General features: G+C 50.6%; 1 protein-coding gene across 6 annotated transcripts in view; it reads right to left on the reverse strand.

The window, feature by feature from the left end:
- Window positions 1-24,446, reverse strand: part of TNS2 (tensin 2) — a 115,683-nt gene that overhangs the window by 45,325 nt on the left and 45,912 nt on the right. For 4 of the 6 annotated variants that reach the window (XM_077329238.1, XM_077329241.1, XM_077329240.1 and 1 more), the window contains exons 2-3: window positions 17,061-17,172; window positions 15,159-15,196 (exon numbers count right to left, since the gene is read on the reverse strand). In XM_077329238.1, the coding sequence (XP_077185353.1) occupies window positions 15,159-15,196; window positions 17,061-17,172 (150 nt within the window). Of the gene's footprint in view, window positions 1-6,047; window positions 6,132-9,149; window positions 9,563-15,158; window positions 15,197-17,060; window positions 17,173-24,446 lie in introns of those variants that run through there. The other 2 variants (XM_077329242.1, XM_077329244.1) reach the window with 2 other exon arrangements.

Here is a 24,446-nt window from a genome sequence, read left to right on the forward strand (position 1 = left end):
GTTCTGGGCACCACCAAACTAGAGCATGTCCAGAGGAGAGCAACAAAGATGGTGAGTGGTTTGGAGACATATGAGGAAAGATTGGGGGAACTTGGTCTGTTTGGCCTGGAGAGGAGACGACTAATAGATAATAAATGAGCCTCTTGTGGCGCAGAGTGGTAAGGCAGCGATATGCAGTCTGAAGCTGTCTGCCCATGAGGTTGGGAGTTCAATCCCAGCAGCCGGCTCAAGGTTGACTCAGCCTCCCATCCTTCCGAGGTCGGTAAAATGAGTACCCAGCTTGCTGGGGGGTAAACGGTCATGACTGGGGAAGGCACTGGCAAACCACCCCGTATTGAGTCTGCCATGAAAACGCTAGAGGGCGTCACCCCAAGGGTCAGACATGACTCGGTGCTTGCACAGGGGATACCTTTAACTGTGGGTTAGGATATTCCTGGAAAGTCTGGAGTGGAACATGGAGAAAAAGGAGCATGGGAAGTACTTGAGTCGGTGTATTATTCTATGACGCCCACCCTCCACAGCAGAAATTTTCTCCAGGGGAAATTGATTTCCATCTCCTAGAGACAAGCTGGCATACCTGGAGATCTCCAGGCCCCACCTGGGGGCTGGCAACCCCTTTGATACTTCTGTAATGTGGTTCTATAGGCTTTAACACCTTCTCCTCTGAGTGGGAGGAGTACACATGATTGCATCTTGGCTCTAGCGGGTAAGGCCACAAAACCCACTTCATGACTCCCTTTCCAAGCCTCCGGGTCATTACCTAACCAGATAATAAATACTGCCGAATGAGTCTGAGTCGTAGCCGTCCTATAAATGATATACAGCCAGATTAAACGTTCGGAAGGGTTGTTCTTTAAGTAAACTGTTACGGCCCGTTCGTAAATACACCCTGTCTGCAGAAGCCACTGGAGGTTAGGCTGGTTTAGAAGAAACGGACGGTAAGCGGAGAAGAGATTTCGGTAATGTGCAAGTTATCAGGTGGGGAGCCAGGTTGGTCTGCGGCAAAAGAGTGAGATTCGAGCCTGGTAGTGTTGGCGGAGTCTAAATATGCAGTAAAGCTGAGCACACGCTGCTTAAGAACAAAGTTAACGGAAGGAAAGAACATACTTTAGGGCAGGGGTGGTCAAACTGTAGCACTCCAGATGTCCATGGACTACAATTCCCATGAGCCCCTGCCAGCACAACAATGCCAGAAGAGAGTCATGGGAATTGTAGTCCATGAACATCTGGAGAGCCACAGGCTGGTCACCTCTGTTTTAGAGGAAAGAGAGGAGATAGAAGCCTGTCTGTCTATACTACTTGGGAGGGAGAGACGAACTGTTCACTGAATAACCACAAAAACCTCGAAAAGCCAATCAGGACAAGAAGAAAGTAATTTGAAGTAGGGGAGGTCTCCTAACCTTGCTATACTAGCTAGCTGTTCCTTTTACTGCCCCGTAGGATTTTCCAGTCATCTGTCTGCATTTATGCACATTAGCTCTTGTATATTCCAACGAGCAGCACCCTGAAAGACCAACACGAATTCCCAAGATATCAGCTTTCAAAAGTCAATGCTGCCTTCATCAGAATCAAAGGAATGTTCGACTCTCAAAAGCTGGCACCCTGGTAGGGGTGCCAGCCACCAGGTGGGACCTGGGGATCCCCTGGAGATACAGCTCATCTCCAGGCAACAGAGATCCTTTCCGCTGAAGGAAAATGGACACTTCAGAAGGTGGACTCTACAGCACTGTACCTTACTGAAGTCCCTCCCCAAACCCCGCTCTCTGCCATCTCCAACCCCGATTCCTCCAGGTTTCCCCCAGTACAGATATGTCAACCCTACCCCCTGGATATCTTGTTTATCTTTAAGGTTTGACTGGCCTCCAAGCTTGCTCTGCTAATGTGCAAAACCAGGAAAGACAAAGCTCTTTGGCGTGAGGAGAGGAGCACCCTTATCTACGAAACGGAAATTTTAAAAAATGCATTCTCTACACTGCTCTTACAGGGAAAAAAGCCATGTCCCAGGCAGAAGAAACCATGATGTGCAAGGACAGGGGACGCTCTCAGATGCCTTGTCACGCCTGCCAAAGAAGAAAGCGAAGGTGAAAGCCGACAGGTCGCGGTCCCCTTTCCAAAACCGTCTGTCAACATGCCTGTAATTACAGGGTGCATGCGGGAGACTACAATTAAGCAAGCAGGCACTCTCAAAGGGGATGCCCGACAGGCCTTAACGTCAGGTACTTTCTGGTGCCTCCTCCTCCTCCGTTAACAGTAAAAAAAAGTAATTCCATGTGACCGGGAGGGTGCTTTCTCCTCCGAAGCCCTGGGGGAAGGCTTATTCAACCAGATGAATCTAACACCCACTGATCATGAAAAACTTAAAAAAACCCATAAGGGCTTTTCAATCTGCCAGATCTTGCCTCTGAGCGATTGCTTCTTCTAGCAGAAAGAAAAAGGGGGAAAAAAACACAGACACACGCCCTGGCTCCATATCCATCCATTACGCTGCCTCTTGGCAGACCTTAATTTGCTTTGATGGGAAAAGTACAGGTGAGATTCACGGCCGGGGGGGGGGGGGGGGCTGCGTGAAGATGAGTGTCACCGAGCATATGGCCAATTCAATTACATGGCAGACTGGGAACCGCTTCCCTGCTTCCAATCGAGGCCTGCCTTGAAAATGGGAGCTGGATTGGAGACGGTAGCCCTGCCACAGATCACCCAAAAAGTACATGAATGTGATTTCAGGATGATATATTTTCTGCATATTCGTTCTGCATTGTGGTTTCTGAACACTCTTCAAGGGCAGTCCCAAACACGAACCATTGCAGTAGTCTAATCCGGCTATTACCAGGGCATGTACCACAGTGGCAGTCTTTTTTGCTTAGGGTAGGCTACATGTTGATCACTAGACGAGGGTAGTGAAAGACACCCCAGGACAGAACAGGAGACACATCGGTTCCTAGGCCAATCCTTCTTTCCCACTGATAGCATCCCTGTTTTGTTACGATTAAGCTTCGGTTTATTAGCCCTTCTCCATCTGAAAACTACCTCCGGGATGCTGACAGCTTCCCCAGTCTCCCCGGAGTCTGCTGAAAGCACAAAGCAGCAGAAGATCTGTTTTTTTATATCCTGCTTTACACTACCTGAAGGAGTCTTAAAGTGGCTTACAATCACCGTCCCTTCCTCTCCTCACAACAGACACCCTGTGAGGGAGGTGGGGCTGAAAGAGCTCTGAGAGAACTGGGACTGGCCCAAGGTCACCCAGCAGGCCTCATGTGTCTCAAAGCAGCTTGCAATAGCCTTCAATTCTTCTCCTCACAACAGATACCCTGTGAGGTAGTTGGGGATAAGCGAGCTCTGAGAGAACTGTGACTGGCTCAAGGTCACCCAGTAGGCCCCATGTGGAAGAGTGAGGAATCAAACCCATTCTCTAGATTACAGGCCCCCTTTCTTAACCACTATACCAAGCTGGCTCTGGGACAATGAAGTCTATGGATTGAGTACGTTCGCAAACTTAAGAATGCTTTTCTCTCTGGTATTTCTTGCTGTAGTCCAATAACAGGGAAAGGAGAAAATAAAATCAAGTCAAAGAAAATCACAATTGTTATAACTGTCATCCATGACTTTGCTAAGCCTGGCTTGACAATTAGCAGGAAATCAGGTGGGGGGATGACATGAAGAGCCAGTCATCAGCGACAGCATGATGTCACTTCCAGGAAGTGATGCCACACCTCTCTAGGAATTCTGGGAAATCTGTGGTTAATTGAAATTAAAGGGCCTATCTGTCCAAGCTCTTTGCCCACAGTGGCAGGACCCTTCACTTCTGTGGTTCTCACGTTACCTTCACCCTAGGGCAGGGGTAGTCAAACTGCGGCCCTCCAGATGTCCATGGACTACAATTCCCATGAGCCCCTGCCAGCATTCGCTGGCAGGGGCTCATGGGAATTGTAGTCCATGGACATCTGGAGGGCCGCAGTTTGACTACCCCTGCCCTAGACAATACACACACATTTTCTTGCCTTCTTTTTAACTCTGGGAAACATATGGGATGCAGAGGGGAAACGCATACGCTGCTCGATCTTGAGGGGATGATGCTCAGCTGAAAGCTTTCTGGCCTCCCCCCAGCTCCATCCTGCTGGGAAAACATCTGGACCAGCCCAGGGGACAAGGAGGGGAGGTCGCCAGGATGTGGGAAACTCTACAGGAAAGTCAGACGTCGTCCTCATGGCGTAAGAGGCCAGTGAGGCAGCTCACAGGCTGCCCAGCCGAACCGGCCGGCTCCTTGCTTACTGAAAGGACAGGCTGTTCTGCTTCAAAGCAGGTGGCATAAGCAAAGCACAAAAGCCAGGTTGGGGGGGGAGGATTCTCGGGCCCTGAGCAAAAGTCCAGGTTGGGGGCTGCTTTTATTCCCACCCAACCCACTCTGAACAATAAAACGTTTCATTCCCACAATGCACAGCCTTTCAAAAATCCACAGCCTTTGGACTCTGCTGTTTCCCACTAGTTTCTATCGCTCCCACGGCCATCAGGGCCCGGCCAGCATGGGGCCTTTCCCATCTGCAAGAGTGTTGAGAGCTAGGGTTGCCACCTCTGAGTACCTGGAGACTTCGGGGGCAAAGCTGGGAGTGGGTGGGATTTGGGGCGAGGAGAGACCTTAGTGGAGTATGATGCTATGGAGTCCCCCCTCCCAAGCAGTCATTTTCTCCAGGGGAACTGATCTCTACAGTCTGGAGATGAACTATAATTCCAGGGGATCCCCAGGTTCCCCCTGGAGATTGGCATCCCTACAATATCTAAGGGTTCTTTGTGTTTCGGTTTTGCCACCAGCAGGACAATGAAGCACAGAGAAAGCAAGAACTTGTTCAGGTCAATAAACCTGTCATTGTTAAACTCCTAATAGCCTGATCTCATCACATCTCTGAAGCTAAGCCCAGGTCAGTGTTTGGATGAGAGAGCATCCAGGAAATCCTGGGTTGCCTGCAGAACCAACCTTGCGAGTTGCTCCCTGCTAGTAGAAAACGCTAAAAGGAGAAGGTAACCCTGAAATGCTAGCTTTCTGCTTGCATGGTTTATTTTTCTTTACCTGAGCAGGCATTCAAAAAAATGGGTTTCCCCCAGCATTATCGAGCCCACTGCTATCAAAGAAGGCAAAGCAGGGTACATGGCCCTTGATTCTTATGTGCTTGTAAGGAGAACAAAGCAGTTCCAGGCAATTTGTGGAAGGCAAATCACCTCTAAGTGTCCCTTGCATAGAAAATGCCATGGAGGTTGCCATTAGGCAACTGTGACTTGAGGGCACTTTACACACACATGCACACAATAGTGTAAGCGAAAGAACACTTTCCTGGGAGTGAGCCCCACTGTGTAAAATGGATCTTCCTTCTGAGTAGACCTGCATAAGATGACTGACATTTGCAGAGGAAATAAGTGACAGAGACCTCCAGTGGGGAAGGGTTAGAGCCTACAAGGTTCTCCTCTTGATCTCACTTGATTTCCCACCTCAAGCCCCATGCCACTTTGCTTCCTTCAGGTCCCATGATCCCCAGCAGGGCCCTTTTCAGTAGTTGGGACATCCCCCATTCCTCCACTGGAAAAAGCACTTGTTAGGATTTCACCCGGTAATACGGACGGCATTGCACAAGATTCCAAGTTAGGGGATCATATACTGAATGTTCTTCTACTGTGAGTGAAAACAGAAAGCTCCCTGCTAGTAGAAAACACCACAAGGAAAGGATCGCCCTGACAGGCTAGCTTTCTGCTTGCATAGTTTATTTTTTCTTTACCTAAGCAAGCATTTTAAAAAAAAATGTGATTCCCCCAGTCATCTGGCTGGCTGTTGCCAGAGAAGGCACAGTGGACCAGATGGCCCTTTATTTGCTCTGTTTTGAATTTGCTTGCTTTTTTTAAAAAAAGCAGTTCCAGGCAACTTGTGGAAGCAAGCCAATCCACACTCTAGTGGGAAAGCCATAAAGAGAAAGCCACAAGAGGCCATGACCTTGGGGAATTCTTTACCGCTTCCCCCATGTGCCCACAGCCATCATCAGGCCTTGTGAGCACCGACCACGTACCAATTCATCCTCGAGGGATTTGTTGTCGGGCACAATCCCACGTCATTCGGCATGCTTGCTCTCTAGCTCGTGGCTGTCCCGGGTGCCTCCCTGAAAGGCCTCCGGGTGTTCAGAGTCCAAGGCTGGCCTCCTCCCTGCAGAGGGGTGGGGGGTACAGGGAGGAAAGGGGCTGCAGAGAACAACTGGCTCACAAAAGCCATAAAGCCAGAGGAGAAGATGGGCTTGCGGAATTCTGGCAGATCCTTATCTCCCTTGCCTAAGCCTCCCCACATAAGTAACGCAAACAAAATAGTTCTTTTTAAAAAAATGCAAAGATTGTAAATTGCACTTTTAAAAAACATCCTGAACGGCAAAGATAAGAACATAAGAACCGTCTTACTGGGTCAAGCCAAGGGTGATAAAGCTCAGCATTCTCCTTCCAAAAGTAGCTACCCAAGTGCGCAATCCTGAGCACAGTTATGCGCTTCTGAGAGCATTGACATCAGGGCATAACGCTGTATAGGGTGTGCATTTTCATAGGCGTCCATCCCCCAAAAGCTTATGCCCAGAATTAAAATGTGTTAGTCTCAAAGGTCCCAGCAGGCTGTGTTCTATTGATGCGTTGAATGCATGATATGATCTCAGGGTTGCCAATCTCCAGTTGAGTCCTGGAGATCTCCAGGAATTACAATTGATCTCCAGGTGACAGGAGTCAAGCCTCCTGGAGAAAATGGCAGCTCCTGAGAGCTAACTCTATTGCATTATACCCTGCTGAGGTCCTTTCTCTCCCTGGGCTCCACCTTGAGGCGACATTGTCACGAGAGGCGGGGTATAAATTTAAAAATAAAATAAATCAATCTCCAGAGATTTCTCAGTCTGGAGTCGGAAGCCCTACTCATTCTAACAATTAAACTCATTCCAAATTAAAATACCAGCCAATGATAAAAGCAGCTGAAAAAGTCAAATATAAGAAACATAAAAACTCAGAAGAATAAGTGAGAAGGCCAGCAATGATTAAGTTCAGCCACAGGAAGAAGTGTCTTGCAGGAGCTGACAAGAGATTCACTGTAAATTTTCCTGGATCAAATTCACACATCTTTTTGAAGAGGGCTGTTAACTCACTGATCTTCACACCGCCCGTGGCGCCGCGGGCGCCATCTTTACACCGCCCGTGGCGCCGCGGGCGCCATCTTTACACCGCCCGTGGCGCCGCGGGCGCCACGGACTAAATAAAACAGTAAGCCCTTGGAAGGCGGGCTGTGTCCGGGATGAGGAAGGGTGCCGATTGGCCCCTTCCTCATGACAGACTATCGGAGGGACCAATCGGCAGGCGCGAAGCGCCTGCCGATTGGTCCCTCCGATTCCTTGCCGGAGCAACTGCGAGCCGCGCGTAGCGCAGCTCGCAGTTGCTCCAAGCCAGCCGGCCTCTAAGAACCTCTAAGAACCTCTAAGAACCTCTAAGCTCTAAACCTCTAACCTCTAAGCCCGCGAGCCGCGCCCGCAGATCGGGCCGCGCCCGCGGGCCGCGCCCGCGGATCGGGCCGCGCCCGCGGATCGGGCCGCGCCCGCGGGCCGCGCCCGCGGATCGGGCCGCGCCCGCGGGCCGCGCCCGCGGGCCGCACCCGCCGCCGCCCAGAGAGCCCCCGGCCTCTAAAAACGCATCGCCGGCACACGAAGATGGCCGCCGGCAAGAAGACCGCGCCAGGGAGCCGCCCGCCGAAGGAGCTGCCCGCCGAGAAGAAGCCACCCAAGGAGCTGCCCGCCGCGAAGGAGCTGCCCGACGTCGCTACAGCCCTCTCACCAGTAAGCTACCTTTCCTCACCCTGCCCTCGCCAGTCCCTCGCTCTCCACCCCCCTGCTAGGGCCCATTGTATTTGGAATGCAATGGGCTCTTTTACTAGTACTACAATAAATCTTTTTGTCATTTTGAAGAGCCACAAGACTCTTCTTCAGTCGTTGCTGTGACAGGCTGACACGACTGCCTCCGCTGGAATCGGTAGCCAAATGCCGAAGAAAACTAAGAGTTTCCAACCTGACTCTGAAAAATGAATAGCTTGGATGGGAAACAAAGGATGGGGGGGGCCTTCCATAGCCAAGGGGGGGCAGAGAGGTGCCTGACTGCAGGCCCAACCAGAAGATGGTCTTTAATTAGGGATGCCAGCTCTGGGCTGAGAAACCCCTGTGTGGGGAGGGGTTTGGGACGGGGAAGAACCTCAGCAGGCTATAATGCCATAGAAGAGTATGGTATAAGTGCAATATATAAATAAAAAGGGGCCTCCCTGCAAAGCAGCCATTTTTCTCCAGGAAACATCAGTTCCCTGCATTCCTCGGGGGGTTGATCTAGATACCTCTGGAGGTCCCTTCCAATTCTATCATTCTAGGATCCCTGTAGCCTGGAGATCAGTTGTGATCTTGAGAAATCTCCAGACACAGCAATCCCCCCTGTGATAGATCACTTTTACAGCTAGGGTTGCCAGCTCCAGTTTTGGAAATAACCAAAGATTTTAGGGGTGGAGACCGAGGAAGGCGGGTTTTGGCGGAGGGGAGGGACTTCAGTGGGGCATAAAGCCATAGACAGTCCCCTTCCAGGGCAGCCATTTACTCCAAAGGACGTGATTTCTGTTGCCTGGAGACCAGCTGTAACACTGGACACTCTCCAGGCAACACCTGGAGGTTGGCAACCCTGTTTACAACCAACGTTTCCAGCTGCTGCCTCGGACTCCCTGCAGTGGGAGCAGAGCCGTGCTTGAGGAAGGCAGTTCCCCCACCTCGTCCCTCTTCCTGCAGACTTCTGAGCCCTCCCTATCTGTGCTCGCGTGGGTCTGGGGACCTGAAGAGCCACTGTGGGGACCAGTCGGGGAAGCGGCAGAAGTCTTCCTCCCTCCTCGGCAGGCGCAAACATTGTTCCGTCAGGCGAGATGCCGCCGTGCAAACGGGAAGGCGTTTTAAGGCCTAAGCCCTTAAGCAATAAAATAAGTTTGTCCTTCCATCCTGGACTCCCCCCTTACTGCTCACCGGTCACTGGCCCTGTAGCGTTCCTCCCCAAGTCTGCTGCCCCCTGGTGGAGAGGTAAGAAAGCTCCTCTCTGTTAGCCCAGCAGCCTAGCCCCCTCTCCCTACCCACCGGTCAGAGCTGCCAATCCCGGGCCCGATTTGGTGCCGGCCTGCCCACGATCCAGGTCTAGGTCTGAAGCCTTTTTCAGTCCGACGGGGAGCCTCTCCAAAGAGACGCCGGCAATGTCGAAGGAGGCAGCGGTCCCGGATGCTCCATGGATGGGGACTGGCGTCCCCTCAGTACCCTTCGTCTCGTTCCCCTTGTGCTCTTCTTCTCCCCGAAGCTGGATCTTTTTGCCCCGAGAGCAGTGCTGCGTTTCTGCCACCGATCCCACACTACTGTCCCAGCTCCACGGCAGGCTGAAGTTGAAGTGGCTGGTTGCTCCTCCAGCTGCAGCCCTTGGCGATGCTCCAAGGCAAACTCCTCTTGGTAATTACACAACTTAGAAGCGCGGCCTCGGTCAGGCTTAAAGGGGCAGAGGTCTGGATCTCACAGGAGCGGGGCACCCGGCTCCCGAATCCGGGCCCCGTTTACAGGACCCGCAGGTGACAAATTCCAAGCAAACTGGCTCATGAAAACGCATCCACGCATCTGCCGTTCCCCTAAGCAGCTGTGTTCTTATGTTCCCAGGTTACGGATTGTCAGAGTGGGCAGAGGCTGGCTTCCTTCCTGTTCCCCCATTCACCCATTGGCAGGGAGTGACAATCTGGATCTCGTCTTGGGGTCTTGGGGTCTTGGGGAAGCCCCCCCCCCACAAACATACTGCATTGCCTGTTCAAATCCTTCGATGGTGAAATGCAAGGCGTAGGGACAGATTTGCCAGTTTTGTCTCCTGATTTTTTCCCCCTTCCCAAGACGTCAGTGAAAATCCGGGTCAATACCGGGCACCTGGAAACCTTATGTGAGGAACGTGGGACACAGGGCAAGGGGTGGTATGGGTGGGTGCCGTGGAAGGGGGAGAGGAAGAGGAAGAAGAGGAAGAAAAAGAAGAGGAAGAAGAGGAAGAAGAAGAAGAAAAAGAAGAGGAAGAAGAGGAAGAAGAGGAAGAGGAAGAAGAAGAAGAAGAAGAAGAAGAAGAAGAAGAAGAAGAAGAAGAAGAAGAAGAAGAAGAAGAAGAAGAAGAAGAAGAAGAACTGGCTTTTTGTATCCTGCTTTTCACTACCCGGAGGAGTCCTGAAGCAGCTTACAATTGCCTACCCTTCCTCTCCCCACAACAGAAACCCTGGGAGGGAGGTGGGGCAGAGAGTGCTCAGAGAGAACTGTACCAGGCACAAAGTCATGCAGCAGGCCTCAAGTGTCTCCAAGTAGCTCACAATTGCCTGCCCTTCCTCTCCCCACAATAGCCTGGGCTGTCCAGGTCAGAACAATGTCAGAGATAGCGGCGTGTATCGATCACTTGGGGCAACAAAATACCACGAAGCTGAACTGTAGCCAAGGTCCTTCTGAGACCCCAAGAAGTGACCTTGGGATCTTCTGCAGGGGTGGCCCTTCACATTGCTTGGTGGTGGTGGAAAGTCCCATTCAGTCACAGGGGACCTATGCTGACCCCAGTGGGGGTTTTAAAGGCAAGACACATTCAAAGATGGTTTGCCATTGCCTGCCTCTGTATCAGAAACCGGGATTCCCTTGGTGGTCTCCCATCCAGATATTAGCCAAGGCCGGCCCTGCTTATCTTCCAAGGTCTGACGAGATCCGGCTAGGCTGAGCTAGCCTGCCTCAAGGAATGCTGATGCAGCTTTCCCCCTAACCCCACTCCCAGGGCTTTAACAGCAGCCGGACAGCAATTATGCAGGTAAACGTTTTGACGCCATATACCTGAGCAGTGGTGGGGAAGAGAATCACTAACCTATCGAGCCTGTTGGGAAAGACACAGGAGCTCGGTCAGAAAATAAAAGGGGGCAACGTAAACAGCCCAGCAAGCAGGAATTAAAGCGGTCAAGCCATCTCCCTTGTCTGAGATGGCAAACAGCATCTGTTGAACCTCCGGCTGTCATTTTGCTCATCAAGGCAGAGATGCGCTGCCAGAAAAAAGAAAACAAAACACAGTTGGCCACTTCTTCCGTGAGCTCATCCAGATCCTGAATCCAAACTGGAAGCCTCTCCCGCCACATCTGCACAAGCAGAACTGGGGCTGAAGAAAAAGGCAGGGACCATCGACAATATTAATTCAGCTTTCTCAGTTTTAACATCTAGATCAGGCCAGAGCAGCCAAAACTGTACTGAAAACACGACGGCAGACCAGTAATGTGAGCTGTTATATCTTTGCCTCACATAAGGGGATAATCGTGGCGGTCTACCTGGCAGGGCTGTTGGGAAAATGCTGAGATCACAGAAGGGGAAACATGCTGAATGCTGGGAAGTGCTATGGGAACACGAAGTAATGTGGATGAACAAACAAATGTCTAAAATACAATAGAAAAGCAGGTCAAACTGAGCGGAAAAGCAGCTTGCGCTTAACAGAAACAAATGGCTCACAACCAAGGCGGCAAGAACGAACTGATTTAATTGCCAAATTCGTCTACGAACGGTTTATTTGATTAACTGAAAACAGCAAGAGTTGAGATGTGCTTTCATGGCACGCTTGTTAATGGAGGTTGGTTCTGGTGAGATTTAATACCCAACACAGTTGAATGGTCCTGACCTGGATGTCTCAGGATAGCCCGATCTCATGAGAGCTCAGAAGCAAAGCAGGGTCGTCCCTGGTCAGTACGAGGATGGGAGACCACCAAGGAAGTTGCTCCACAGAGGCAGGCAATGGCCAACCACCCCTGAGCATCCCTTGAACACCTTTGACTCAATGCCCCCAAACCCCAGAACGGTGTAATGGTGAAAAACCCTGTAATTTCCAGGCGTACTCTCTCAAAGCCTCAGCACTTCATGAAGAAGAAGAAGAAGAAGAATTGGTTCTTATATGCAGCTTTTCTCTACCCAAAGGAGTCTCAAAGCGGCTTACAGTCGCCTTCCCTTTCCTCTCCCCCCCACAGACACCCTGTGAGGGAGGGGAGGCTGAGAGAGCCCTGATATTATTGAAGAAGAAGAAGAGTTGGTTCTTATATGCCGCTTTTCTCTACCCGAAGGAGTCTCAAAGCGGCTTACAGTCGCCTTCCCTTTCCTCTCCCCACCACAGACACCCTGTGAGGGAGGGGAGGCCGAGAGAGCCCTGATATTATTGAAGAAGAAGAGTTGGTTCTTATATGCCACTTTTCTCTACCCGAAGGAGGCTCAAAGAAGCCTACAGTCGCCTTCCCTTTTCTCTCCCCACCAAAGACACCCTGTGAGGGGGGGGGGGGGTGAGGCTGAGAGAGCCCTGATAGAAGAAGAAGAAGAGTTGGTTCTTATATGTCGCTTTTCTCTACCCGAAGGAGTCTCAAAGTGGCTTACATTCACCTTCCCTTTCCCCTCCCCACAACAGACACCCTGTGAGGGAGGTAAGACTGACTGAAGAAGAAGAAGAGTTGGTTCTTAAATGCCGTTTTTTTCTCTACTCAAAGGCGTCTCAACGTGGCGTACATTCGCATTCCCTTTCAGCATCAGGGTTTCTCTGATTCCTTTCTACGGACCTCTGCAGAGTATTCTCATGCTATTTATTTTATGGTACAAATGCTGTTATTTTAACATAAAAATACTGTGTAAGATAAATACACACTGTGTCATTTCCCTCTCCTCCCTTCGGTTTTTCACAGAGCAAAATGTTTTAGCTATGTCAAACTTTCCCTCCAGGGTCCCCATGGGGTCAGGCCCCCTGACCCCTACCCTCTTCTCTGGGTCTGTTTCCCATGAGCTGCAGATGCTCCTGTTTTGACCACCCCCCAAGAGGACGTGGCTCCTTCGGCCTTATAGGACTGACCCCTCATCGTGCCGTAGTTCTCTCCCAGACATAGACAGCCCCTGAGATCATGGGGCAAGAGCAGAGCCAGAATGCCTGGCAAAGACCTCCGTGTCTCTTCAGCTGCTTCCCCCCGTCTGCTGGTTCTAGTAGGCCTCAGAGCAAACTAGCTGCAGAAAATACCAGCAGGATAGTGTGGAGTAATATGTCAATTCTGTCTCCCACGATGGCAATCTCTCTTTTATCCTTGCTCCAGTCCCGGAGACAACCAAGAACCAAAAGAGCACGTACAATCCGACACAGAATCAACTGCCGGCCCCCCTGATCTAAAACGGCCTCACCCAGGCGGAAAATCGACTCATCTCCCAAACACACTGTCACTTTTGTGTTATTTATTATCGCTTTTTGCCTGCTTTTCCTCCAAGGAGCTCAAGGCAGAGGTGCCAAACTGTAGCTCTCCAGATGTCCACGGACTACAATCCCCACAAGCCCCTGCCAATATCATGATGGCAGGGGTTTGTGGGAATTGTAGTCCATGGGCATCTGAAGAGCCACCGTATGGCCACCTTAGGGTTTGGCAATCAAGGCACAGCCACTTGCGAGAGGTGTGGGAGGGAGCCGTGGAGGCTGAGACCGGGGCCTACCGCTGGTGGGGGCCTACCACGCACACAGGGGGCCCACTGGCAGTCTTGAGGGCCAATGCCCAAGACGCCCACCCCTGACAACCAACCATTGCAGTGTAGGAGGCTGCAAGAGTCACCCTCGCTCACTCCTTCACTCCCACAGCTGCACCATAGCAGAACCAGCCCCACAGCCCCCCGCAGGCCTGAGTCAGCTGGCACCTAGTCATGGATTACAGTGGCTAGGGGGTTCAGGCTCCCCACCCCCATGTCACCAAGCCCCTGCTCCACCGCACCTCATGTTACTAAGCCCGACTCAAATACCTGCCTCAGGCGCCAAATAGCTAGAGGTGGAAACACATGATCCTTTCACTGGTTTATCCTCACTGAGAGAGCCATAGACAGGACTATGTGAGAATGCAAAGAGTTGATTGACACATTACAAAGTTCCTGCCAACACATGTGTGCTTGGCCTTCTGGCTGGGAACTCGGTTCCCTGGTCCACAGAAGTTCGTTTCAGATTGGGGCACATGAAGAAGAAGACGACGACAACTTGGTTCTTATATGCTGCTTTCTCTGCCCGAAGGAGTCTCAAGGCGGCTTACAGTCGCCTTCCCTTTCCTCTCCCCACAACAGACACCTTGCGGGGTGGGTGAGGATGAGAGAGCCCTGAGATTACTGAAGAAGAAGAGTTGGTTCTTATATGCTGCTTTCTCTACCCGAAGGAGGCTCAAAGCGGCTTACAGTCGCCTTCCCTTTCCTCTCCCCACAACAGACACCCTGTGGGGTGAGTGAGGCTGAGAGAGCCCTGAGATTACTGAAGAAGAAGAGTTGGTTCTTATATGCTGCTTTCTCTACCCGAAGGAGGCTCAAAGCGGCTTACAGTCGCCTTCCCTTTCCTCTCCCCACAACAGACACCCTGTGGGGTGGGTGAGGCTGAGAGAGCTCTGACAGGACTGCTCCGTCAGAACACCTTTATTAGTGCCATGGCGAGCCCAAGGTCACCCAGCTGTTGAGGGAGAGCGCAGAATCAAATTCAGCTCGCCAGGTCAGAAGTCCGCACTCCTAACCACTACACCAAGCTGAGATGAACAAAAACTCCAAACATCCCTACCGCACAATTTTTCCAGAGCCAGAGAATACGAAGAGCCACTATTCCTGAGAAACCTACACGTGGCCATCAGTCAGTTTTCCTAATGGTGCAAACAGCCCAGGGCCTGTAACGGGACATACCAGGAGCCCTTGTCAAAACATTTCTACACCTTTCCATTTCAAATCGGGGTTCGTAACGTACCCCCCGAGGATCAGAAAGCTCCATCGCTTGCTACACACCCTGTCTGCAAAACAGAGACGTTGAACTCCAGCAGACCAAGCTCAGCAGAACATTTACCTCACGACGGAGGCCCAGCTGAGAAACCCACACAAGGAACGGAATGTCAGCTTGTGGGAGTCGTGCTGCTCCTTCAAGCACTTGACGGAGACTTACTGGAAGGGAGGGAAGGGAATGAGGCAGCGCAATGAAGGACAGAAGGCCCAGAGACTGCAGAATTAAACGGGTGTTCTACAGATGCAGACAATCAGCCCCTGAATCTCTCTCTCCTTTCCTCCCGATAGGCACCTCCCTTCACTTACCTTGCCTTCGCATTTCTTGTGGCTTGCCACTTTGCACACTGCGAGAAAAAGAAGAAGAGCTATATCAGAGCTAGAGTCTGTAACTGTAGAGCTGGGCTCCCTTGAATGTTTTCATTTCAAAAGTGCATTACAGGTAAATGGACAACAGTAGAGTGTGCTGAAAACCATGGCATGATTATTGCGTTAACAGTCACGGCGATTGTCAGAAGGAATGCTCTGCAGGAGCATCAGACGGGCCTGTTTTGGACAGACAGACCAAGCCACACTGATCCATGCCAAAAGTTGCCAACCTCCAGTTTGCAGCTGGAGATTTCCCAGAATTACAATTGCTCTCCAGGCTAAGGAGAGCGGGCCTGGAGAAAGGGAGGTTGAGAGGAGGTTGAGAGGGAGGTTGAGAGGGGACATGATAGCCCTCTTTAAGTATTTGAAAGGTTGTCACTTGGAGGAGGGCAGGATGCTGTTTCTGTTGGCTGCAGAGGAGAGGACGCACAGTAATGGGATTAAACTTCAAGTACAACGATATAGGCTAGATATCAGGAAAAAATTTTTCACAGTCAGAGTAGTTCAGCAGTGGAATAGGCTGCCTAAGGAGGTGGTGAGCTCCCCCTCACTGGCAGTCTTCAAGCAAAGGTTGGATACACACTTTTCTTGGATGCTTTAGGATGCTTAGGGCTGATCCTGCGTTGAGCAGGGGGTTGGACTAGATGGCCTCTATGGCCCCTTCCAACTCTATGATTCTGATTCTATGAGATCAGTTCCCCTGGAGGAAAAGGCTGCTTTGTAAGGCATCATACCCTGCTGAGACCTCCCCCCCTAGCCTCTATCTCCCAAATCTTCAGGAATTTCCCAGCCCAGAGCAAGGTAGTCATGCTAGCAGAATGGACTGCTGCAATGCACTCTATTTGGGGCTACCCTTGAACAATACTGGGAGCTGCACCTAGTGGAGAATGCTGTAGCTAGACTGCTGGTTGAGGCAGGACCACAGGACCCTGATAGGAGAGCTATTATACTAGTGACTATTCCTGAGCCCAATTCAAGGTGTTGTTTTTAACTTGGAAAGCCCTACGTAGCTTGGGACCAGGGTATCTAAAGGACTTGCCTTCTCTCATATTTTCCAGCCCAGGAATTAAGATCTCAGGGAGAGACCCCCCTGACTATTCCACCCATCTAAAAAAGATAGTTTGGTGGGTACAGGAGGAAGGACCTTTTCAGTGGTGGCCCCACAATTCTGGAGCGACCTCCCCAGGGTGGTTGGCCTGGCCCACTCACTTTCGATCCTTGGGGGGGAAGCTGAAGACAGTTTTATTTAGGACTGTGTTAGATTAAAGCCAACCTAAATGGTGATTTTAAAAAATGGTACATTGTGTACATTGGTGCATTGAGATGGGTTATTGCTTTTAATGCTTTTTATTGTTTGGGGGTTTTATTGTGTTTTATTGACTTCTGTAAACCACCGCAAGACATTAATGAGTAGCAGTATACAGCTATAATTATAAATAGACAGACAGACAGACAGACAGACAGAGATGGTTATTGTTTAATGTTTCACGGTTTTACTCATGTTTATTCAAAGGAAATGCGGTTGTCCGCTAGGGAGGGCGGTATATAAATTAAATAAATAATGATTTCACATGCTTTGTGTTTTATTTATATTGTAAGCTGCCATGTCCCCTAAGGAGGACAGCTGGCTAATCAGGTTTTTTTTTAAATTAATGAATTAAATAAGGACAGGATGATCCTTAAGGTTGCTGTGTGGAATATTTGGCTCAGCAGAATGACAATCTGGGGAGGGCAAGGACGCATTTAGGGAGGGCTGAGTCAACAGCTCTGCATTTCGTAAGCCTCTCATCTGCCAGGAGGAGAAGGGAAAGGCAGAAAGGAACCCAGCGGGAGGGTTCATACCTTTGCACACAAGGCCCTGGGCCTCGATGGATTCCTTGCACACCACGCATGCCTTCTTCTTCTTCCTGAATACTTTCTCTTTGAAACTGTGTGGCTCAGGCATCTTCCCGGGCTGAAACGACAAACAAGGGGAGGATCTGGTATGAGAGGTAGGTAAAGCATCACTAGATAAACAAGAAAGGCACTGCCCCGTGGATGCCAGTGGGTGAAGTGGTGTGCTTATCAGGTTTACTGCAGTTGGAGAATGCAACTGCAGCCATCTGGTTGCCAAACTCCAGGTGATGCCTGGCGATATATCAGTATTGAAACTGATCTCTAGAACAGTGGTCCCCAACCCCCGGTCCGGGGACCAGTACCGGTCCTTAGACCAGTCGGTACTGGGCCGCAGCTCCTCCTTGTCCTCCTCCCAGGCTGCTGCCTCGGGGGCTGCCCTGCCACTCTGCCGACGGCTCACTTTTGGTGCTCTCCAGGGGACGCTATGGCTGGGGTTCCCCCACAGTGTGGCACTGTGCAACTGCTGCTGGCAGCGCCCCCCAGCAGGCGATGGGAAGTCTGGGGCGCCAGCGGGAAGGGGCTCAGGCGGCAACAACGTCCCTCAGCAAAAGGCTACCCCCCCTGGGCTGCAGTAAAATAGTCAAGCGTTGACCCGTCCCCGGTGACAAAAAGGTTGGGGACCACTCCTCTAGAAGACAGAGGTCAGTTCTCCAAGAGGAAAGGGCGGACTCTTTGGCATTGCACCTTGCGGATGTCCCTTTCCTCCTGTAACTCAGGCTCCACCTTAGAGATGCCAGTCTCCAGGTGGGACCTGGGGATCCCCTGGAATTACAGCTCTTCTCCGGGTGGCAGAGATCAGTTCCCCTGGAGGAGCCAATTTGTGGCTGGTTCCACTTCCTGCAACAGGCTGTTCTGTGGCTGGCTCCACTTCCTGCAGCAGCCTCTTTGTGGCTGGCTCCACCACACTTTGTCAGAATCCCAAGGGTGCCCACTGCGTGAAAAAAGTTAGGGACCCCCGGTGCAAACTACGATTTGCCCTGAAAGGGAAAGTATTCACCCATGATCCCCTTGCCCCCCACTTATTTGCATAATAAAACCCCTTACAAATTTGTCATCATGAGTGAATGTTGGCTTGGAGGAACTGAGAAAGTATGCCTGAAGCATGCCTTTTTAGAACATGCCCAAGGGCACTGAACCCCCCCCCCCCCAATCCATTAGCTCATTTGGGGTGGGGTGGGGGGCAAAGTGCATGAAATATTGGTCACATATACAGAACTGCACTGAGCATTCCTCTGCATGATAAAGACCCAGCAGTATAAACAGCAAGAATGCACACGCTCAGGATGGAGGAGATAAATCTTGGAACGGTGGCTGCCGGGGTCAACGTTCAATGTTCTGTTTGGAAGGACTATCTTCCTTTGGAGCACACCATCTCACGGAGGGACAAAAACATGGCTGCTATTCTTATCCTAATGAAGGGGAGGGGGGAATATATGCATTTCCTCCCCTACCAATAAGAAGAGTTGGCTTTTATACCCTACATTTCTCTGCCCCAAGGAGCCTTAAAGCGGCTTGTAGTTGCCATCCCTTCCTCTCCCTGCAGCAGGCAACTTGTGAGGCAGGCGAGGCTGAGAGAGTTCAGAGAGAACTGTGACTAGCCCAAAGTCACCCAGCAGGCTTCATGAGGAAGAATAATGGGGAATCAAACGCCGTTCTCCAGTTTGCGGTTTGCCACTCTTAACTGCTACAACACACTGGCCCTAGGGTTGCGTGGCTTACAATCACACATGACAGGCACTTGTGAGTGAGGCAGGTGGGGCTGAGAGAGTTCTGAGAGAACTGTGACTGGCCCAAAGTCACCCGGCAGGTTTCATGTGGAGGAAGAGCGAGGAATTAAACCAACGTCTCCACACTAGGTGTAGTGGTTAACAGCAGCCAGGTAGGATTCTCCTCTCCTTCATGCGCAGCCAGCTGGGTGACCATGGGCTGGTCACAGTCCTGATAGATCTGTTCTCACAGAGCAATTCTACCAGAGCTCTTTCAGCCTCACCAACCTCACAGGGTGGCTGTTGCAGGGAGATGAAGGAAAGGCGATCGGAAGCCACGTTGAGATTCCTTTGAGTAGTGAAAAGCGGGGTATAAAAAACAACTCTTCTTCACTACACCATACTGGTTCTCTATGGATCTTCTACTGGCCAGTCAATGTAGTGTAGGAGCTAGAATGTCAGTCCAGGATCTGTGTTCAAATCCACACGCAGACATGAACCTTGAAGTCAGTCAGTAAGTATAAGAATTAGAAACTTTTCCACATTTCCTCCCCGTCCACACCCCCACACACTTAGGGAAATACACAGCACTAAGAACATGTTCTTGGAAAGCTTGGCCTTCGTTTCGTTAAATCTTTTTGGAACGACAACATAAAACAAACAATCACCATCAGAACCAACACATACAATTTGTCCTTCCAGCGAAACCGGGGGAGAGCAGCCAAACGAATGAGAGAGGGACCATGTGTCGAAGATTGAGATTTTATTTTAAAAATAGGGGTCAGGCACATCATAAAGAAGATAAAATGGCTTTTACAAGCGGACGCTCTCCGTCAGATTCCCCCAACTCCCAGCTGAGAGACTGTACAAATGACCTTTCCAAGCAAACCCACCCCCACCCCACAACTCCCCAGCCCCTTTGCCTGTATTCCAGGGGCACGAAAGCTTGGATTATCCAGAAAAGGAACAGCTGTACAGCCGGAAATGGAGTGACATTCCAGCCATGCAAATGGGGAGGGGGAGAGGTATGGAATGTTGCAGCACATTACCAGCCCTCGCTCCTGCCCCACATGTCTCCAGTCTGTGCAGAGAAATAAGTGGGGAGGGGGCTCCATGATTGAAAACCGGATCCCCCCACCAGTCAGCCAAACTTCAACAGAGGCTCTCAAGGAAGCAAAGTATCATAAAACTCATTGCAGACCGGGAATCATTAAGGCACAACCATTTTAATTTTCTCGAGAATCACACCTGTTTAATTGGAGCTCATGTCAGCCAGGACGATAATAAGGACCAGATGCTGGGGCCTACGGAAGACATTTGAAGCCGGTATTTCTCCAGATTTTTGAAGGGGGATTCACTCTGGAGGAACGGCTTGCAGAGTAATTCCCCACTCTTGACCTCCTTCCCCAAAATAAAACACGACAATCTCAAAATCAGCGAATGCTGAACGAGCCTGTTATTTTGTTTTTCCTTTTTGGTGACCAGATGCATTTCAAAGTCATTTTGGACATTCTGTTGGGGGAAATCAAATGTGCAAATCATCCCTCTTGCTTCTCCTTTACAGTAGAAGCCAGTACAGTAGAACAGATTTTCAGACTGGGATCTGGGAGACCTGGGTTCAAATCCCACCCCCACCTCATCCACAAAGTTCACCAAGTGACCTTGGGCCAGTAATTCTTTCTCAGGGTTGTTGTGAGGATAATAATGGGAGAATGATGTTTCCTGCTCTGACAGGGTTAAATTTATGTAAGACAAATCCATCAATGGATATTAGCTACAGTGAGTAAAGGGGAACTTCCATATGCAGAGGCAATAAACCTCTGAATGCCAGTGCTAGGAGGCAACATCAGGGAAGGGTCCCAGCTTGGGGGAGGGGGGGAATCATCTGGGCATGGAATTGAGATCACTGTGGGTAGGCAGGTAGTTATGAATTTCGTATATTCTGCAGGGGGTTGGACTAGATGACCCTGGAGGTCCCTTCCAAGTTGATGATTCTACAATTCTATGCCCTGTTTGTTTGGCTGATGTATGAAACAGGATGCTGGCTTATATGGACCTCTGTACTGATCCACCAGGCCTCTGTTCTTAATTCCTTGGAGGAAGGGTGACGTAAAAATGTAGTGGGTTTAAAAGATCTTGCACATCCCCCTCCCTCCCGTAACAGTACAGGTCAGACTGGTCTCCATTATAGAAATCTGAAGGCCCATGGCTCAGTGGTCAAGCATCTGCTCTGCATGCAAAAGGTCCCAGGTTCAATCACCGGCATCTCCAGTTAATAGACCAGGAAATAGGCAGCATGAAAGACCTCAGCCTGAGACCGTGGAGAGCTGCTGTGGCCCACGATACTGACCTTGAGCAACAGATGGCCTGAACTGATATAAGGCAGCTTCGTGTGGTCCATGTGCAAATCTTGGAAGCATCATTAATTATGCCAGGCAAAGGAATTTGTAAACGGGGTGGGGGGTAGGTGGAAGGAAGGGAGGTTATGGGCCCAGCCCTGCTCGAGAGGCCTGAACAATGAGGAACAGGTAAGCTATCCAAAAATGCAAACCAGCCTGACGAAGGAGGAGGGGTTCTTGGGACATGTAGTTCTTTCCGGGAGAGGCAGGCTATGAGAGATGTTCTGTTTCCAAGCATGAGTGTATAAATCCTGCTGAATGCACCATTCACGCTCTCTATAAATAGCTATGAATCGTGGGCATTGTGTGCTGGGTTCCCGCTGCAAAAACAAGTTATCTGTTTAAAAGGGCAAGAAGCAGGAGCCACTGGCCCTTGAGAGGGTGTGCGGAAGGGCAGCTACTCAGCAAGAGGCAGCTTTCAAAGCTCTGGTGGCAGTGAGAAACGCAGAGCTCAGACAACGAAGAGGGAGTATGGACCTTCTGCCCACAAGCACAGGATGATTTGAGAGTCTGGGGATTCTGTGTCGCTGGGCTCCGCTGGCAGATGCTGCTGCTCCACACCCTGACCATCTGGAGGGGAGAGCACGGATGGCCCTGGCCAGAATTCTTTTTTTAAATCCTGGGTTTTCGTCCAAACTGAGAAAGGGCTTGGAAGGGCGGTAAAGCTACTCAAGATGGACAGCTCTGTGGGCGCCATGGTACAGCTGGCACATTGCTTTATGCCCACCAAGTGACTTTCAAAGTGGGTGGGACCAGATTGGCCCCTGGAGATTTGATTGGATGGATAGATTTTTTAAAGCAATGCTTTGGCCGCAATTGGCACCACAACACAGGGATCCTGCCTTCAGGCTGGAGACCTCTGAGCTAGATTTTATGGGGAAAATGCAGTATTCATAGTCCTAGAGATAAGATAGGGTAGCCCAGGGGTAGTCAATCTGTGGTCCTCCAGATGTTCCTGGACTACAATTCCCATGAGCCCCTGCCAGCAAACGCTGGCAGGGGCTCATGGGAATTGTAGTCCAGGAACATCTGGAGGACCACAGGTTGACTTCCCCTGGGGTAGCCAATTCCAGGTTGGGAAACTCCTGGAGATTTTCAGGGGGCGCAGCCTTGGCAGGGCAGGGTTCAGGCGAGAGGAGGGACCTCAGCCGAATATAATACCCGCAGGGGTGGCCAAACTGTGGCTCTCCAGGTGTTCATGGACTCCAATTCCCAGGAGCCCCTGCCAGCATGGATTGCAATTCCCATGAGCCTCTGCCAGTTTGCACTGGCAAGGGCTCCTGGGAATTGGAGTCCATGGACATCTGGAGAGCCGCAGTTTGGCCACCCCCGCCAAGGTTTCCCGATCACGGTACCATGGGACCACCCAGTGCCACAAAGGCCCCTCAATGGCACGGCAGCACGGGGGCTTTCAAAATGGCGGCTGGGAAGAGCCCACCGGCCTTGTGCCTGCCGTTTCCGGCTCTGACCAAGAAGGAAATAAAAAGGTTTTAGTTTTTTTGAAATTCTACTCTTATTTGGGCAGGCTGATGATGGCTAATGATGGGTCTGGAGGGGTGGGAAAGGGAGGGGTCTTAGCCATTGAAACCTTTGCTGGCCGAAGCTCCTCTCACTTGCGGGGGGCATGGCCAGCTGACATCCCTTCCTGGTACCTTAAAACAGGGGTAGTCAACCTGTGGTCCTCCAGATGTCCATGGACTACAATTCCCATGAGCCCCTGCCAGCATTTGCTGGCAGGGGCTCATGGGAATTGTAGTCCATGGACATCTGGAGGACCACAGGTTGATTACCCCTGCCTTAAAAGATAGTTCAATGATATCTTCATACTCAAAAGGCTGGCCCTAGTGTCTACCTTAAAAAAAGGCTTTTCCTCCAGGGGAAGTGATCTCCAGAGATCTATTATAATTGTGGGAGATCTCCAGCCCCCACCCCCACCCCAGGAGAGATTCAGCAGGAGGGCAACATGGCTCTAATTATCTTAATGCTCTCTCTACAAAAAGGTCTCCTTGCCCAGCTGTTCTCAATCATTTTCTTTTCCAGTCCGGAAATAAGTCCAGGTGGGGGGAAGCTGGCCTTCAGGGGAGGCATCGGCAGGGGGAAGTTGGTAGGAACGAGGGAGGGTTAAAACCTTTCCCTCTGGCGCATGTGTTCTTCCCTAAAGATACCCCCTACCAATCTGGATTATTTCATCCAATGTTAACAAAGGTTGTTTGCCTGTGGGGGTATGCAAGACCATGTAGCGTGCATGATTCAGAAGCACTGTGAAGACAGGTTTGGAGGAGATTATATAGAGCGTACTTAGATTAAGAATTTTAGTTTTTTTTAAAGTCTCTGTCTAGATCCTGATTGGCTCAATTAGAGACTTCTTGCTCCTTTGTACACACTTCCTCCCTGCTCACAGAATGAACGAAAGAACAAGAATTAAACCAGGCTTTCTCACCGAGTAGTAATATCAGGGCTCTCTCAGCCTCACCCACCTCGCAGGGTGTCTGTTGTGGGGAGAGGAAAGGGAAGGCGAATGTAAGCCGCTTTGAGACTCCTTTGGGTAGAGAAAAGCATCATATAAGAACCAACTCTTATTCTTCTTCAGTAATATCAGGGCTCTCTGAGCCTCACCCACCTCACAGGATGTCTGTTGTGGGGAAAGGAAGGGAAGGCGAATATAAACAGCTTTGAGACTCCTTCTGGCATGTAAGTACCAACTCTTCTCTCTCAGCCTCACCTCCCTCACAGGGTGTCTGTTGCGGGGAGAGGAAAGGGAAGGCCACTGTAAGCCGCTTTGAGCCTCCTTCGGGTAGAGAAAAGCGGCATCTAAGAACCAACTCTTCTTCTTCTTCAGTAATATCAGGGCTCTCTCAGCCTCCCCTCCCTCACAGGGTGTCTGTTGTGGGGAGAGGAAAGGGAAGGCCACTGTAAGCCGCTTTGAGACTCCTTTGAGTTGAGAAAAGTGGCCTATAAGAACCAACTTTTCTTCTTTAACGAGAGAGCGACATGGGAGATTGAACCAATGACCTTCTGTGTACAAAGTTGCACTTAGCCAAACACCCCTTGTAAACGTGACACAAGAGGCCACCTAGGTCCAGCATCAGGCTTTGCAGAGACATCATAGCCTTGAAGACCAACCTTGAAGACCAACCAAGGTTCTATTCAAGGTGTCAGCTTTCATTTGCATGCACACTTCCTCAGACAATGAAGGAAAGAATAACGTAAGGAGAGAGTAAATTTCG

This window comes from Paroedura picta, chromosome 3 (assembly GCF_049243985.1).
Source record: "Paroedura picta isolate Pp20150507F chromosome 3, Ppicta_v3.0, whole genome shotgun sequence".
Taxonomy (NCBI): domain Eukaryota; kingdom Metazoa; phylum Chordata; class Lepidosauria; order Squamata; family Gekkonidae; genus Paroedura; species Paroedura picta.